At 32.5% G+C, this 18,184-nt stretch overlaps 5 protein-coding genes across 5 annotated transcripts; 2 read left to right on the plus strand and 3 right to left on the minus strand.

Annotated features, from left to right (window-relative positions):
- Window positions 1-9,942: 9,942 nt before the first annotated feature.
- On the minus strand, window positions 9,943-10,760 carry FPOAC1_003772 (uncharacterized protein; the record flags this gene model as incomplete). Its single annotated transcript, XM_044848327.1, has 2 exons — window positions 9,943-10,427; window positions 10,490-10,760. The coding sequence occupies 2 exons, from the start codon at window positions 10,758-10,760 to the stop codon at window positions 9,943-9,945; spliced, it is 756 nt and encodes a 251-aa protein (XP_044714243.1).
- A 673-nt stretch (window positions 10,761-11,433) lies between these two features.
- On the plus strand, window positions 11,434-12,146 carry FPOAC1_003773 (uncharacterized protein; the record flags this gene model as incomplete). Its single annotated transcript, XM_044848328.1, has 2 exons — window positions 11,434-11,871; window positions 12,123-12,146. 2 exons carry the CDS (start codon window positions 11,434-11,436, stop codon window positions 12,144-12,146), a joined length of 462 nt encoding a protein of 153 aa, XP_044714244.1.
- Window positions 12,147-12,719: 573 nt separating this feature from the next.
- Window positions 12,720-12,978, minus strand: FPOAC1_003774 (uncharacterized protein; the record flags this gene model as incomplete). Its single annotated transcript, XM_044848329.1, has 2 exons — window positions 12,720-12,787; window positions 12,843-12,978. The coding sequence occupies 2 exons, from the start codon at window positions 12,976-12,978 to the stop codon at window positions 12,720-12,722; spliced, it is 204 nt and encodes a 67-aa protein (XP_044714245.1).
- Window positions 12,979-14,061: 1,083 nt separating this feature from the next.
- FPOAC1_003775 (uncharacterized protein) lies at window positions 14,062-15,753 on the plus strand (the record flags this gene model as incomplete). The annotated part of the gene is made up of 1 exon (XM_044848330.1): window positions 14,062-15,753. One exon carries the CDS (start codon window positions 14,062-14,064, stop codon window positions 15,751-15,753), a length of 1,692 nt encoding a protein of 563 aa, XP_044714246.1.
- A 247-nt stretch (window positions 15,754-16,000) lies between these two features.
- Window positions 16,001-16,849, minus strand: FPOAC1_003776 (uncharacterized protein; the record flags this gene model as incomplete). Its single annotated transcript, XM_044848331.1, has 1 exon — window positions 16,001-16,849. One exon carries the CDS (start codon window positions 16,847-16,849, stop codon window positions 16,001-16,003), a length of 849 nt encoding a protein of 282 aa, XP_044714247.1.
- Between the last annotated feature and the right edge of the window lie 1,335 nt (window positions 16,850-18,184).

Raw genomic sequence — 18,184 nt, forward strand, 5'->3', positions numbered from 1 at the left:
TCAAGAATAAACTGAACTATAGTCTGTTCTTCCAGATCAGATAGTCGCCGCGAGTTTGGGCCGGAATCACGTCGTGATTGAATGCCATTTTGGCGGCGGCGTAAGGTCTCAAATGGAACCTTATATATACCTGAGGTGCGTCGGAGACTAAGATTTTGGTCATTTTGAAGGGCCTGAAGGGCAAGAAGGATTCTAGCTTCATTTGAAGACTGTGACATAGTTGCTGGTTGAGAAGTATCTGATCAGATTGAAATGTTGTAAGGTGAGGGATTTTTGACCCACTCGCTTGTCTGACTCACTCGCTTATCAAGCACGTTAAACCTAGTATTAATCTTTATACTTAAGACTAAAGGAATATTTATTATATTTAAATATAAGAAGGTAATTATTACTTAATAAAGATAAATAGTAATAATAACTACTTAAAAGAATAAAATTTATATTATTAATAAGAAAAAATAAAAAATAAAAATAGCTTTTACTTTATTTAAAATATAAAATTTAAACTTAAGAATTTAATATAATAGACTAGGATATCTTAGAGAAAGAAATATTAAAAAAATATAGAAATAATTTATAAGACTTTAATTAATAATATTAAGACTAAAGTATAATAGCTATAGTCTTAGGAAAATAAAAGAAATCCTTTATATAAGTAATATTAAAAAGGGTATAAGACTATTTAAAAGTCTTTATATAGATATAGCTAATCTATTTTTAATTAAAGGAATAAATAAATATAAATACTAGGCCCTTTTTATTAATAATTATATTATAATATTATAAATCTTTCTATTAAAAGAGAAATTAAAAATAGAAAATACTTTTTAAAAATTAATTTAATTAAAAGAGATAATTATAAAATAACTTAAATTCTTATATCTTAATAAAGAAAAAGAAAATATATTATATTTATTTTAATAATACTATAAGAATCTAGGTATTAAGATATTATATACTATAATATAATAATATTAATAAAATAGTTTTATTAAAATTAAAAATTAAATTATCTTAAAGAAATTAAACCTAGTTATAATCTTATTAAGATTATTATTAAAATAATAATTATTTATTTTATATATTTATAACTATATTAAGAATTTAAGTCTTATAGCTAGGAAAGATAAAACTCTTTAAGAAGCTTAAATTAATAAGAAATTAAATTTAAGATATCTTTAAGTTATTAAAAGTAAGAGATATATATTTATCCCTTTAATAAAATAAAGAAAAATAAAAGAAAAGATAAGACTTTATAAACTCTTAGGATATTAAGAGTTATAGAATTATATCTTATTAAGAAATAATAATTAAGTCTTTATTATAAATAATATAGTTTTTAATAAGACTTTAATTAAGAAAAGAAAGATAAAAGAGAATAATTAGAATATATAAAATATCTAGCTTAAATATAAGCTAAATATTCTTAAGTTATTTAAAGATATTTATATAATTATAATATATTAAGTAAGATAATTATAATAAAGTTCAATTAGCTTAAATTCTACTTAAGCTATTTAACTTTAATATAAAATATCTTTATATATAATATTAAAAAATAATATATTAATAAGTTATTACTTAATATTACTAGATAATAAAATTATTTATAATTTAATTACTATTATCTTTTTATTTTAATTAAAAGAATAAAATAATATTATAATAAATATTAAAGTTTAGACTTATAGTTAAGTTATTAAGTCTAGATAATAGATTCTTATTTATTAGCCTTATAGTATTATATACTCTTTTAATATATAATCTTAAACCTAAGATATATAAGTAAGCTATAAAGAGTAATAAATAGGATAAATAGAAAAAGGCAATAGATAAAGAAATAGCTTTAATTAAAGATAATAATATATAATATCTTATATATATTACGGGCTAAGTCCAGCGGTATAGGTAGATAGGGAACGCTTTAGGCATAATAGGTTCTATTACTATGGATAGGCACTGTAGGCAGGTTAGGCTCTATTAATAAGATATAGCTTAAGGAGCTATATTTAGGATCTAATTAGTAATCTAACTAAGGTTATAGTAATAATGCTATTACTATATAATCTAATCTATTTATAGCTTTAGGGTAAGTTAATTTAACTTTAAGCTATAATAGTGCCCCTCTCTTTAGTATTAAGCTCTGCTAAAATAGGCTACTATAGTCTAGGCTTATTAGGGTATTTCCTATAGAAATTTACTATAATCTCTATAGAATTCTTTATATAGGCAGCAGGGACTTCTATTAAGTCTATATATCTAGCCTATTTTATAGTATACTTTAGCCTAAGATAGCCTTCTTAGCCTTATCTATCTTATTAAGAATCTATAATATCTTTAATCTCTTACTCTTTTATTCTTTTAGCTTCTATTAGCAGTAGTAGGTCTATATTCTAATTAGGCAGCAGATTAATAGTAACTAGCTTTAGTAGGCTTATATAAAATATAGAGTATATCTTTATATTAATAGGCAGTTCTAATTAATAGGTATATAAGGAGATAACCTTATTAATCTTTAATAGGCTAATATTCTTCTAGTCTAGTTTCTTCTATAGCCTAAAGGTCTTAATATTCCTAGTATTTAGCTATATTAAGTCCCTTACTTAATATTATTAAGCAGATTATTTATATTAATTTACTTAAGCTTTATAATAGGCTTATATAGTAATACTTTTTAATCTTAGGTATTCTAAGATATTATTTATTATCTTTATAAACTATTTTATATCTCTAGTAACTAGGGTTCTTTTAACTATAATTATAGATTTAAAGCCTATTTATAGATAAAATCTATAGTTTATAAAGAATAGAGATATACTAATGGTTTTAGATTTTAGGGAGTTTATTATAAACTTAGCCAGAGGGAGCTATTAATTCTAGTTATCCTATAGGTATAATATATAGGCTTATAAATATTATTCTAATATAGTATTTAGGTATTTAGTCTATTTATTAATCTTAGGGTAATAAGTAATAAATAGTAATAAGCTAATTAATAGTTATTTAGTAAGCTTTTACTAAAACTCTACTATAAACTAGGGTCCTTAGTCTAATACTATAGTCTATAGAAGCCTATATAGTTTCTATATTTCCTTTAAATAGTAATAGGCTATATCTTTAGTATTATAAGTTCTTTTATATATAATAATATATCTTATTTTAATTAAGCAGTAGACTATAATTAGGATAATATTATTTCCTTTACTAAGCAGTAAATATATAATAAAATCTATTAATATATATTGCTAAGCTTATTTAGAGATAGGTAAAGGTTTTAGTATACTTTACTTTACTTCTTAGGCTAAGTTAGCTCTTTAATATATATAGCAGTTTTTAACCTATTATTTAATATAGGCTAATATTCTAGGCCAGTAGTAATCCTAGAAAAGCAAGTTATAAGTATAAGTATAACCTAGGTATCTTACTATAGAGTATTTATAGTAGGCTTTTAGTAGGGCAGTCTTAAGGGCATTATAGCTTAGAATATAAATATAGTCCTAGTATAATAATTATTCCTAGATAATCTTATACTCTATAAGTATAATCTTTAGGTATTATAGTATATTAGTCTTAAGGGCTTATAGTATTAACTATAGGTCTTTATTAGTCTAGTATCCTTTATTTAGTAAATAGTTAATCTCTTCTAGTAGCTCTATTAAGAGTAATAGCTCCTTAGATATTAATATAAGTTAGTTCTATTATAGTAGGTAGTAGATATAAGCTCTCTAGACTTATAGTAGCAGAAGTTATTAATTCTCTTTCTTTAATATTACCTAGCTTTAATGTATTAAGCGCTTATCCCCCTCTTTAAGGAGGTCTTCTAACCTCCTAGTTAAAGTATTAAGTTTAATTCTCTATTTCCTAGGTTAATATATAATCTAGAAATTAAATTAAGATAGAAACTTAGACTAATAGGCTTATTATTAATTAAGTAACTTTATTATTATAAAGTACTCTAGGTTCTTATAATCTATAATTACTTTTATTAATAAAAATACCTTCTTTAGTTTAAGTCTTTATTCTTTAAAGCAGTAAATAATAGCTATAAGTTCCTTATTATAGATCTTATAGTTATATTCTATAGATATATACTTCTTAGAGAAGAAGGCTATTAAATATAGCTTTCTATTATTATTATATTATAATAGTATATTAGTAAATATATAGTTAAAGGTATCTATCTCTAGGATTATATTCTTTATCTAATTAAAAGGGCATAAAATCAGTATTAATATAAAGGCTCCTTTTAAGTCTTAGAAAGCCTTTTTATAGGTTTTATCCTAGATAAATAGTATATCTTTCTTTATTAAGTAATTTAATAGGGCTATAAGCTTAAAGAAGTTATAGATAAACCTCCTATAGAAATTTATAAATTTTATAAAAGCTTATATATCTATTAAGTAGGTTAAGGTTTATTAATTCTTAATAGTTTTAATCTTTATAGGGTCTATTTAGATACTATCTTATCTTATAATAAGGCCTAGGAACTTAGTTTTTATAATTATAAATTCGCATTTAACTAGATTTATAAATAACTTAGTAGCTTTTAGTTTTTTAAGTATTATCTTTAATTACTTAATATATTCTTCTTAAGTCTAGCTATAGATTAAGATATTATCTAAATATATAGTATAGAATATATCTAGGTATTCTTTTAATGTATTATTAATATACTGCTAAAAGGTTATAGAAGCTCTTATTAGGCTAAAGGGTATAATTAGTAACTTATATAATTTAAATTAAGTATAGAATACTATTAAGTACTCCTGGCCTTCTTTAATATATAGATTATTAAAGGCTAATATGATATTAATATAGGAAAAGTATTTTATACTAGATAGATTATTTAGGGATTCTTTAATTAAAAGGAGCAAGTAGTAGTCTTTAATTATAATATTATTTAAGGCTTAGTAGTCTATATAGAAATATAGACTATTGCTAGGTTTTTTAATAAATAGTACTAGGGAGGCTATAGGCAATAAGCTTAAGTAGATAAATCCTTTATATAGATTCTTATCTAGCTACTCTTATAGAGCTATTAGTTTATTCTAGGATATTCTATATAAGGGTCTAAATAGCAGTTTTCCTCCTAGGGTTAGTTTAATATAGTAGTCTCTAGATTAATATAGTAATAGCTTCTTTACCTCCTTAAGCAAGAAAATATCCTAGAATTCTTAAAGTTCTTCTAGTAATATAAATACCTCTAGCTTAAGCTTAAATAGATAATCTAATTACTTTAGGGTAATAGTAAAGAGGCAATAATAGTCCTTCTAGCTATATATTTAGGCAATTTATAGGGAAACTAGGAAAATATCCTTTTTTTCTAAGGCTAATAGAATATTCCTTTTTATCTAATATATAAACTTCTTTAGGACAGTCTATAAAGCCTTAATCCTTATAGGCTTAATTAAGGTATTATAGAATTTCTAGTAATATAGGCTATTAAATATAAATATATAGGCTATAAAGCCTATTTACAGATTATATTACTTTAGCTAAGGTATTCCTAGGATAATAAGGTAGCTAACTAGCTAGATTATATAGAAGATTATACTCTTCTGCTTATAATTAGCAATATAGAGTTTAGTGTAGATATAGTAAGTAACCTTCCTATTCTTAGTAGGTTACCTATTAAACACTTTAATCTTAAAGATTCTCTTTAGAAGTCTAAACTTTAGGTTCTAGGATTTAACCTAGCTCTTATTAATAAACCCTTTTCCTTCTGCTCTACTATTAATTATAGTATAAAATAGAATTAATTCTCTTCTAGCTATATTAAAGCTAGTAGGCAGTATTATTAAATTTAAATATTAATTATTCTTATTCTTAATTAGGATTCTATAAATAGAGGCAGTAAATAGTTTAATCTTTAGTATAGTAAGTATAAGGAAAGGAACTTAGCGCTAACTTAAGATAGGCTTACCCTATTTTCTTAGTATCCTTAGGAATATCTAGATCAGTAGAAACTGGTATAGCTAGATATAGATAAGTATAGAGATAGGGGCTAGCTAATATAGTTAGGGCTATAAGTAAAGGTAACTTAATAGAGCCTAGTTAAATATATATTAGGTTTAGGATAGTTATAGAGGTAATAGTTAGTTAAACTATAATAGAAGTATTAGTTATTCTCTTATTATTAATTAAGGCAATTATAGTGGCATTAATTATTAAGGTCTATAGGTTCTTTAGCTAATTAGCAGTTTTTAAGGAGGCTTCTCCCTTTATAAGGTAATAAGGACTTCTTTTAGAGTATCTAGGGATACTCCTTTAGCAGTATATTTATCTTTTATAATATAGGCTATAGCTTTACTGTAAAGTAGTATTATTAGTTTTTTAATTCTTATAGAAAGGTAGCTAGATTATAATATTTATAGTTAGGCAGTAGGTTATATATAAGTATTCTATATAATTCTTAGGAAATAGCTTATTTTAATAGGGTAAGGAAGGCCTCTTTTAATATTTCTCCTTTTAATATAAGGCATTAGAACTTAGTAAAAAAGGTATTAAAATCCTTATAAATTTAGCAAAAGTAGAATAATTTAGTATAGGTATTATTAATCTAATTTAAGTCTTTAAAAGTGTATTCTAATAAATTAATAATATCCTAGTAATTAGAGAGTTAGTATTTACTAGCTTTAATATATAGTAAGACTTATATATAGGTATATCCCTTAAGATAGCTAGTTATATAGGATATTTAAGTAAGGTATATTAAGAATTAATTATAGTTAGCTTTTAGTTTTAAGTATATCTAGGAGATAAAATAGTATAGATTACTCTATTTACCTTTAAACTTATTAAAGTTAGGTAATTATTTAATAAGACTAATTAATTTAGTAAATTAGAAAGAAAGTAGAGAAATTATTTCTATAGGAGTTACTATATAAAGCTTAGTAAAAGCATTAGTCTTAGGGGGTTTATAGATAGTAAGTATAGTAAGTTAAATAGTATTAAAGGCATAATATTCAGTAAGGCAAGCCTTAAAGATATTATTATCTTTCCTCTTTAAGGCCTTTTTATATTATTACTTAATATACTTAAGCTAGGCTTAGGTAAAATTATACTTAATAGTAATTTATTATAAAGATTATTTAAGTCCTTAATATTTATCCTTTATATTTTAAATCTTATTCTCTAGCTAGGATATATAGTTCTAGGCATTCTTAGTATAGGTATAAATATTCTGGAAATATTTAAACTAATTATTTAAGTATTCTAGGGTATAATTATAGAATAACTTAATACTATTCAGCAGGAAGGGCAAGAGTAAGCAGGTAGATATTATATTTAATATTTAATAGTTAGGAATTATATAGTATTATAGGCTAAATCTAGTAATATAGATAAACAGAGAATACTTTAAGTATAATAGGTTCTATTACTATAGATAGGCACTGTAGGCAGGTTAAGCTCTATTAATAAGATATAGCTTAAGGAGCTATATTTAGGATCTAACTGGCAGTCTAATTAAGGTTATAGCGATAACGCTATTGCCATATAATTTAATCCACTTGTAGCTCTAGGGTAGGTTGGTCTGACTTTGAGCTATAACAATATATTTACTATAGAATATATCTCTTTTATAAAAAAAATAGGTTTTTAAGATTAAATAAGAAATAAATAGATAGATTATTAAATATAAAGAATACTTTATTATTTAAGGCTTTAAATAATAAGAAAGTATTAACTATTATAAGATATTTATATTAATTATAAAATTAATAAGCTATAAAGTAATATTTATAATTATAGCTATAATAAATTATTATATTAAATAAATAAAAATAAAAACTATATTTTTATATAAAAAGATTAATAAAAATATATAGATATAATAATTAGAAAGGTTTAATAATAATTTAAAATAAATATATAAATTAAATAAGGCATTATATAGCCTTAAATAATCTCTAAGAATCTAATATTAAATATTATTAAAATACTTAATTAAATTAAGCTTTAAACTAGTATATATTAATATAAGAATATTTATTAAAAACTTAATATATATTACTATCTATATAAATAACTTATTAATTATTAAACTAAATATAAATAAAATTAAAATAGTTAAGAAATAATTATCTTAATAGTTTTAAATAATTAACTTTAAATTATATTATTATTACCTAGGAATTATAATTAAGAGAGATTATATAAGAAAAAGACTATACTTTAGTTAAAAGATATATATTAAGAAGGTATTTTATAACCTTAGAATAGAAAATTATTATATTATTAAAATATTAATATCTTTAAATATAAAGTTTAAAGAAATAAGATTAAATTACCTAGCTTTAAATAAGACTAAGAATTAATATATAAAAATAATTAGTTTATTAATATATATAATATTAAGAATAAAACTAAATATTATATATATAGTTTTATTATTTAATTATTACTTTAAAAACTTAATAGAAAAATATATTATTAAGGTAAAATAGGTTTTATATTATTTTAAAGAATAAAAGACTATATTTTAATATTTAAAAGATAATTAAAAGAACTCTTAAAATATTATAATATAGACTAAAGAGTAAACTTAAATATAAAAAGATTAATTATAAAATATATCTTTTAACTTAAAAATAGTATTATTAATTAATATTTAAAATATTAAATAATAATTATATTATTAATATATAAAGCTAAATTTATAATTTAAATATATATAGTAAAAAAAGTAATATAATTATAAAAATTACTATAAGATTTAATCTTTAAATTAGAAAAATAATTTAATTTAATTATAATTATTATTTTTAAAGATAATTAAAAAGCTATTATATTTATAAAGAATTTATAATATTATAAAAAAATAAAATATATAATAATTAAAGAATATTATTATAAAAAATAAATAAAAGTAAAAATATTAAATTTATATATATATTAATATATAAATAAATAGCTAATAAATTAATAAAAAGACTTTCTATTTAAAAATTTAAAGAATTTAAATAAGCCTTAAGAGTTATAATAAATCTAAAAATATAAATTTAAAATTAATAAAAGTAAATTAATAAAATAATTATTTAAATAATATAAAGTTTTTTTAAGACTTTTTTATTTAAAATAATATTTTATTCTTATTTAAGTTTTTTATTTTATTATTAAAATAATTATAAAATTAAAAAGATAAAACTATATTATATATATAACCTTAAATTAAATAAGAATATTAAAGTTAAAGATTAAATATAATAAATAGTATATAGATAGTTTAATCTATTAATTATATATATATAGCCTAGGAGAATATATCTTATCTATAGTTAGATCTTTATCCTTATATTAATTAATCTTATTACCTCACTTTAATACTTAATGTCACAGCCGTCAAGAACCGTCTCGGGCCCAGTTTCGGCGTTGATTACTCTCGCACCTGGACCACTCAAACCACCATCACTGTTCGTGGAACTTTTTCGGCTGATGAGACTGGCGTTGTTATCGCTAGACTTTGGACCAACCGTCGCTATGGACGCTCGTTCAGGGGTTTTGTTGGATCTATGCTGCAGACTGGTACTTGGGTAGCTGAACCTCAACTAAAATGCACTATTGGTTTATGCTATAATTGATACAGTTAGTATTTTATTTCATTCTGTGCAACAAATTGTTAAGCAATTAATGGACAATGTTTGACATGGTTGCAATACAGTAACACAACTTTAGATGCCATTAACAGTTCTTGTGATGCATAGATGAAATGGACTAATCCTGATATTTTATCACAATGAATACAACCAAATCTCAGTGAGTGACTTGTTTTCTCGGTATATACTGGCCAGTCGCGGCGTCTGGCCGTTGACTTGGGTCCTTGTTCGTCCTATTGACCTGTATTGTCTGTTCCATCTGGCTCTTTGCCGCCTCGACAGGTGATGAACAATGAACTAAACTACTTGATATGGTATCCCATGTTATGCAAGTAACGAAATGAATTCAAATAAACAACCCGACATCCCGTGAATCGAAGTAGGTGTTGTTCTTCGTGAACAGATGGTCGCAAATATCATCCTTCAACTCCTCCCAGAATGAAAGAAATCGTTCAACTTCATAGTCGACATTTTTGAAAGCATCTTTGTAATTGGTGCGGCAGGTATATTGCTTGTTGGCACGGATTTGCCACTTAATTTCAATTACCATCGACAGTGCGAGATTGGCATTAAAATCGTCAAGGGCTTCACCAAGGCGAAGGGAGCTAACGAGGTTCTGGAGCGTTACGGGCGATGCTCGTCCAAAGTCCCAAGGGCAGCATTGTAAGTGGAATGAAGAGGCTCTTTCATCCTGCCCACCAGGTTTTTGAATCCGGTAGTCGATGCAGAACGCGGCTGAGTGTTGAGAATCATGTATTGTGTAAGGGTAGTAAGAAAGTCGAAGACTGATCATTGAGCAAAGTCCGCAGTCGGCGTGGATTCCCTGATCGTCTAGATAATTCACAAGTGTTAACCATGTCTCTTATAATATCCGATAGGATTTCAATACTTACAGTGTACCGTCCCGACCTTTCTTTGGATGGAGAAGTCCATGTTTATCAAGTTCGGTTCTGCGGCAAAAGGCAGACGATTTCCGTGGTATTTCAACCTGTCATAGAGCTTCTTTTCCGTCTCCCGCACATCTGTAGATCCATTTGCCAGAGCAGCACTTCTGAAGATGTCATGGATATTTTGATCCACGAAGGCTAGCTTCCGACGCAAATAGCGGTGTTTAGTGTTCACCACGCCTGACGCTTGGTTCTGAGTAGGAGGACTTCCAGACATGTTGGGCCACGAAGACGTAAGTTGAAAGTTTATGAATGGTATGAGAAGGAAGAAGAGAAGAACTACACGTCAGACTTTTTTTGTATCTCTCTGCTACCTATTCTATTAACGTATACTGAGAGTTACGAAGTGGCGTAACCGCGAGGAACAAAGACTCAAAAGTGAGGTTAGGTCACTGGATTGCAAGTGAATCCTTCCATTAGCAACAAAAGTAGTACCACTCTGTTGAGAATGCGAATACTCACAAACACTGTCAAATAGGTCGCCGCTGTTCCGTAGCGAGCAGAAGATACTTTTCACCGTTTGGGTAGATACATGTGTTCTTTGTGCTGCGTTGATAGCAAATGTTCCTTTGTTACTGAAAGAATTTCAAAGTGAGAACAATGGCTTTGTCCTGGCAGCCTGATCCACTTGATGGATATTTGTCTGTTCCAAGGTTGTTCTGCAGAACACCTGACTGTTGTAAATTGACAAGTGCTATAGTCAGTGCAACACTCAAAATTAATGTGTACAACAGAGCATAGAGAACAACCCATAATTTGAGTATAAAAGAAACATTTTATCACAGTATTTCCTAACTCATTCTTCAACAAAATTACCACTTTGGACAAAATCACCACTCAGGTAAGTTTTATCGACAACTAACAACACTAACGCTAGTTCAGTCTTCAAAATGTCTTCCTCACATCCCGACAAAGTGTCCAGTGGCGCAGATTGCCAGTACGACGAGGAAATGATCCAGAAACGCGCTGAGTTTTGCGAAAAGACACGCCACTTTCTTGACAACATCCCACGACTTGTGAGACGCTGGAAGGATGATGCCGAGGCTGAGTTTCACAAGAACCTGGAGAACAGTGGCAACGCGACATTGTCGTTTTTGACCACGGAGCAGCTTACCAAGCTGCGCGAAGCGCAGAATGAGAAACGTGTCTTCATCATCTCGTCTCTGAAGAGTGCCAACGACAACGCTCAGAGGATGATCGAAGAGCTCCAGGAGGAGAATCCATATGGGGACATGTTGGATTTGAGACTTGAGCGATTCAAGGCAAGTATTGAGATCCGCGAGAAGATGATTGCTGACCTTGAGAAGGAGAAGCAGCTCGTGGAAACGGTGAATGAATCAAGGCGCTGATCGGGATTCGCGAGAACTTGATCGCCAACCTTGAGAAGGAGAGGTGGTGCTCGTGGACATGAGGGAAAAATGTGACGAGTCCTGGTACTCTGATCATTTGATCTTCAAGTCATCTGGAGGAGAGAACATACCAGCTGGTAGATGGTTGGTATGGAAACACGAAGGACAGCTAGATCAAACTGCCTCGTTGGATGTTCAGTATGAATGCGGGCCGTTCACTGACAATCTAGATTGTTAACAACGAGGCACTTTGATAGGAGTTTCTTTTGTTTTGGGTAGAAGAACAATAAAAATTTTTAGCATTTGCTAAAGTGAAAATTAGTCAACTTCATATTTGTGATGTCTTCCGTCATGTGGGTATCTAGAGCGAGTCGGGTGGGAGAAAGAGGCATGTCACCTTGACAAATACCGTAAAGCTATCTTTCCCATCTTTCAACATGTTCTTATCATATAGAGCCGTAGGACCGGGTCACTCTTCGTCCTCCATCAATGAGATTTTTCGACCCAATTGTCCCAAAGCTCAATATAATCCTTGACCTTGTCCGACTCCCACCACTCAGACTCAGACTTGGCACATCCGACAAACTGTACCTTCATCTTCCCATCTTTCTCATCCAAGATCTTGAGTAAGTGACATACATCGTCGGGGATCCCAGAAGCGTAGGCCCTGCCCCTCTTCCTGCCCCAGTATCCAAAGAGTTTTGGTGCAGAGACTAGATGGACGTCGCGTTCAGTGAAGAGTTTTCTTTCGAAAGGCACACCGTCTGAGGAAATTCCACTAACGAGCATGATGACGCAAGGCGACTGGACAGCCGGTATCACGCTCGTTATTTCGACGTTTGGCTCGGTGATGGTTCGTGCGATGTGATTCGCAATTCTTGTGCGGTCTGGAGGTCTGCAGAGGGTTCAGTTTAGAGGACTGTCCACTTGAAATGACGAGACAGACGGACCTGTAATACTCGAGATGTAATTGATTCTGATCGTGATATCCTGTGAAATGATGTCTGCGGAGGCTGTAGTGGGAGAATAATTTGTTACCAGTTGGGCAATTGGGCTGCCGCCATCTTCACGCGTGGATGGGGGCATCTCGATGTATGTGGTTCGTCTTGAGCTGTGACTGTGAAAGCATAAATTACGATAGAACGATGCTTTGGTTGGAGTACTTGGATCTTATATTTGCCCCCGTAACGGCGACCGTGAATCACTGGGTGCGTGCAGTTGTTGAAGGCTACAGTGGGTCAGGCGCGTGTCACGAAGTAACAAAGGCAAACAAGCACTGAAAACCAAACAAAAAACAAAATGCCATTCATGGGTTATTGATAGACTGAATTCAGAGAGTACTGGTGGTAATACCAGGATTAAAATTAACTATATTTCTGTTGAATGGAGTGTTACTTTGATACGGCAAGTAAACATGAACCGGTTGCGAATTTCCCATCAGGCGATTCTACAAGTTGGTTGGCGGTTGGTTACGGTAATGGTGACACAAAGCTAGTCAGTGAATGCTGTTAGTTTGTGATGTTCTGCAAAACACTAGAACTCTTCCCACCAACGGTTGAGCAACAATGGAAATAAACAAGGATCAAAATGCATTTACCTGCAAGAAACCAAGACCCCTTCTAAGAAACATTGCTTCAAAATGAAACATGGTAAGTTCATTATTGTATTTTTCACCTCTAATTCTGTCATTACCAAGATAATAATATATGAGAAATACTTGAAGTCGCATGTAAATAAGTGCAGGGTAAGATAGCGAAAACATTGTTCCGTGGTCTGTTAGTCTCACCATAGCACAAAGACGGATCAATTGATACGGAACAACTTATGATTGGTTCATATATCCACATGCAGTCTTAAGTCATGTTCCTTCCCCGATGGGAAATAGGCGAGTCATGTCAAGTCCCTGCCAAGCCGATAGTGACTTTCAGCCTCAGTGGCGTCCAAACTATCGGTAACGCTTTTCTCAAAGTTACATGGTTAACGTTCTTTATTGACTTCCAGACCCTTTCTCAATCGATAGTTTAATTCAACATGATCACCAACACATATTTGCGTGGTTCGAGCGTGATGAAAAGGAGAGGCAGAAAAAGACAATAAATTAATGGAAATGTCGCGTTTTCTCGTTATTTCCATTTCTCTTGTCTTTACCCTCGTTTACTTGCAATAAAGATGTCTAGACATCTTGTCCGTTCGTTTTTACTGGCTACGGCCCTGACTCCCATGGTCAATGCAGGACCGTGTCGGCCTCAAACAATCTCTGCTTCGAGCCAGACAGATACTCTTACTCAGGCTGTTTCTTCTTCCACTATCGTCTTTTCTTCTTTGAATCCGGGTGACACCTCTCAGTCTGCCACTGTCTCTGAAGATGCTGTCACTGCAATTGGAACCTCTACTATTGACGCGACCTTGAGCGTGAGCGACATTAGCTCGGTTTCCGCTGAAACCTCTGGAGATGCTACCGTCTCCACTGATCTCTCATCGGACACTGCCCTCGTCACCATCAGCGCGACATACGCCGGCACTACGTCAACTGAGATGCCCATTGGCTCCGAGACAGACATCACGACAATGACTTCTGTTGACATCACTACTACCGCGACAAGTTCCCTTGCTCCCACTACTGAGGCTTCCTCGACAGCTGCCGCGACATCTACCGAAATAGCCCCTGCCTGCACCCCTACATTGATCTATCCCACGCCTGAAGATGTCGTATGTGGGAGACAAGGAAATCCCCTCTCGACGACAAATTTCATGGGGGTCGCTGTAGAACAAGCTTCGGAGGACATTTGGAGCTGTTACAAGGCATGCAAGGATACACCCGAGTGCGGATCTGTATTCTTCTACGAGAATCTCTACTGTGAATTGTGGAAGGGCAAGCCTGGCGAGACCAATAATCTTCCATCCGAGTCGAGTTGGTGGGACATGGATTGCTTCACCTGCCTTGCAGGCGAGACAGAGCCCACCACCCCAACTCAGCCTGAACCCACCTGCAAGGACAATCTCATCAACCCTCTCCCTCAATACCGCGTTTGCGGCGAAATGGGCGATGGTACTGGTCTATATGAAGGTGGTCCAGGTCCAGATGGTTCTGCCCAGTCCCTCCAAGCTTGTGCAAAGGCTTGCAGCGTCGGCCAGTGTTCCGCAATTAAATTCGAGGCTGGTCAGGAATGTACGTTTTATCGGGGCGGTGGCTTTACCATAGGGGATCCTAGTACAACAACATACAAGTGGTACGACCAGGACTGCTTCTGCGATCTTGACAAACCCGGGGACGATGAAGACGTTTGCGTCGATGAGTTACCCAAGACCACTGTGTGCGCTGTCCAAGGTCGACCCAAAAACATCTGCCTCGAGGATATTACTCCTTTCGCACCCTCTTCGACAAAGTCTCTAGAGGCCTGTCGAGATCTCTGCAAGAACAACGACTGCAACTCAATCGCATTTAAAAAGGATGAATGGTGCAGTATTTTCAAGGGTCAAGTCGGAGGAACGAGCGAAGAAATTGATGTCCCTGGACTCAAGATGTGGGATATGGCCTGCTTTGACGAGACCGAGACCGGACCCAATGACCCTGAACCGAGCTGCATTAACAACATGTTAAGCCCTTCGCCCAAGAACAGTAACTGTGGTGCAACTGGTCAACCTACCGCAGTTGATCCCACGTCGTTTCTTAGTCACAGCGTTTCAAGCTCCCTGGAAGCTTGTCACGATGGCTGTAGTTCTTTGAGTCAGTGCAAATCGTTTATTTTCCAGATTAACACCGGATGTATCTGCCTCTCTGCCAGCACCGTCCAGGTTGATGGTACAGATACAGAGTGGAAGGTTTACGACTTGTCTTGCTTCTGTGAAGGGACCACGTAAGCGCAAGATCAGGGGATTGATGAGATTATTGACAAGTAGTCACTGGCGGAGGATGGGTTTATGTTGATTTTATTTTCATCTTGATTTTATTTATGTACATATGGGGGTTGGGTTAAATTCCGACTTTAGAGTCTCTAGACTGGTCCGCTCTGGCAAGGAGTGAATCGAATGGCTGTATCTAGGGAGTAGTCGTTCCAGAATAATAAGTGCACTTCAGGATATATACACACAGAGCAACTCGCAGCATCTATCCAAGTCTGAACTCTATTACTGTCCTGCCGGTTCGGTCAGGATTCTTAGTATGCATGTACCAGCCCCCTACTTCGTAAAAGTACAGATGCTCATACAAAGTCCCCTCCACTTCAGGTGCACAGCTTAGATACCTGTTCTCGCCTTCTGTACATTTGACGAAAAAGACAAAATACCTGGATGCTCTCTGTTCTTCGTTTAAAAAATAAAAAGAGTCCTGTGTGCATTGAGTGCAGGATGCGGCATAAACCTTTTCACCGCTGGGGAGGATAGCGTAGAGGCGTGAGGTTCCGGGCTCAAGTCCAAAGAGGGCACCGGAAGACTCCTTCTCCACATCACTAGTGATGGCAGGACCAAAGTCTTCCAGAGGAAGCCATGCCTCCTTTTCATAACCTTCGTCAAGGAAAATAGCAGTCAGAGTTGTTCCCAAAGGAGCCTCCAGAGATGTTGTTGTTGATGGAGAGAGTGCGGTCGATGTTGACTCTTCGATAATGGTCGTTGGTGATTCACTGAGGGTCTCAGTTGACGACAACTCAGCAGAAATAGTAGAGGATGATACTTCACTGAAGGTAACTGTGCTTGATACCCAGGAAGTAGTAGAATCGGCGTATGTTTTGTCTAGGGTGGTCATGCTGGTGTCGCCAGAATGGGCTGATGTGGTAGTCCCTCCACTCAGAGTAGAAGGTTGAGTTGTCACAGTATCTGAGTTGACTGCTATGGTAGTGGGTATGACGCTCGAGTATTCATCGATAGAAGTGATTGGTGACGGCTTGCATGGACCCGCGTGTATCAGGCGTGTCTTTGTTGCGAGCACCCCGAAAGCGAGGATCTTGAGTGGAAGACGCATGTTGAAAGACTGGATGGAATCAATGGACCTAGCGATGCAACGTAATTCAGAGGAAATGAACCGAGAATAAAAGGATCTGCCTGCTGAATGGGTAAGTCGGGGTGATTTAAATAACCATAACTGATAGGGGGCCTGTCAGGGCTGAACCCAAGCATTGACATAAATATTGAACATTAGTGACAAACTATTGACGCCACAATCCTTGGCTTTCGCCCAACAAAGCACTTCCACTGGTCGTATAGCACCTGAATCATTTCAATCATGTTGGTTCTAATCCCACCGCCTCGCTAATAGTTCAGCTAAGGTTTGCCTAAATGGAGTAAATATTGTGGTGTTGTGGAGAGACATTTAATCCCATGTTGATATTCGCAAAAATGCAAGGTCCCTGAAGTTAGCCGTGATAGCTGTAACTTTTGCTAATTATATTGTCTAACAATGAACCTTGAGACTTGTCTATTTGAGGTCTAGTAGGAATAAATTTTAAGCTTTGAATGACAGCTTTAAACTAACGCGTGTCTATAACGCTTCAATAGAGCCTATGTCCCACGATTAGCAGTTTACTTTAAGAGCGTTGCTATTCGCACACATCAACATTGCTAATCCCATATAAAAGACCCACTCTTTAATTATATAATTAACACATGCTGCTTATATAAGCCCCACGTGACCGTACTAAGCCTCTTTCGGAAAAGCCCTACTATCGTTATCGCGTCATGTCAATGCATATCAAGGTCAAAATAGAAGCTGCAGAAGGTTAAGATAAAGATTACAGAGGGTCAAGATAGAGGCTATAAAGGGTCAAGATAAAGATTACAGAGGGTTAAGATAGAGGCTATAGAGGGTTAAGAAAGAGGCTATAGAAAGGCTAGACTATTATTATAATCCCTTTTAATATAGTTAAATTAATACTATTGACTGTATACTAATTTATATATATAGAAGGGAAAAGATAGAATAAGCTGCAGTATTTAGCGAAAAAATCCTAGACTTATATAAGATTAGCAATGTTAATGTGTGCAAATAGCAACGCTCTACTTTAATAATATTCCTTCCCATTTTAACTACCATTGCTTACTCAATAAGAGTAAACAAAAATAAAAGACGGTCTCTAACAGCATTATAATTATGATATATTACTGTTGCACTCGTCTTCATTAGGTATCTTCAAGACGCTATGTGGGTGATGTATTAACTATCTAGATTAAAGCACCACAATTTGTCTCGGTACGTTTCTCATGGCTCTGTCGTAGCTTACATCCCCACATTTCTGTTTTAGGGGTTTGATATTTAATAAAGGTTAGGCGTAGCAGTCAAGGTCAACTCACGCCGCGTGTA

Source organism: Fusarium poae, chromosome 1 (assembly GCF_019609905.1).
Source record: "Fusarium poae strain DAOMC 252244 chromosome 1, whole genome shotgun sequence".
Classification (NCBI taxonomy): Eukaryota; Fungi; Ascomycota; class Sordariomycetes; order Hypocreales; family Nectriaceae; genus Fusarium; species Fusarium poae.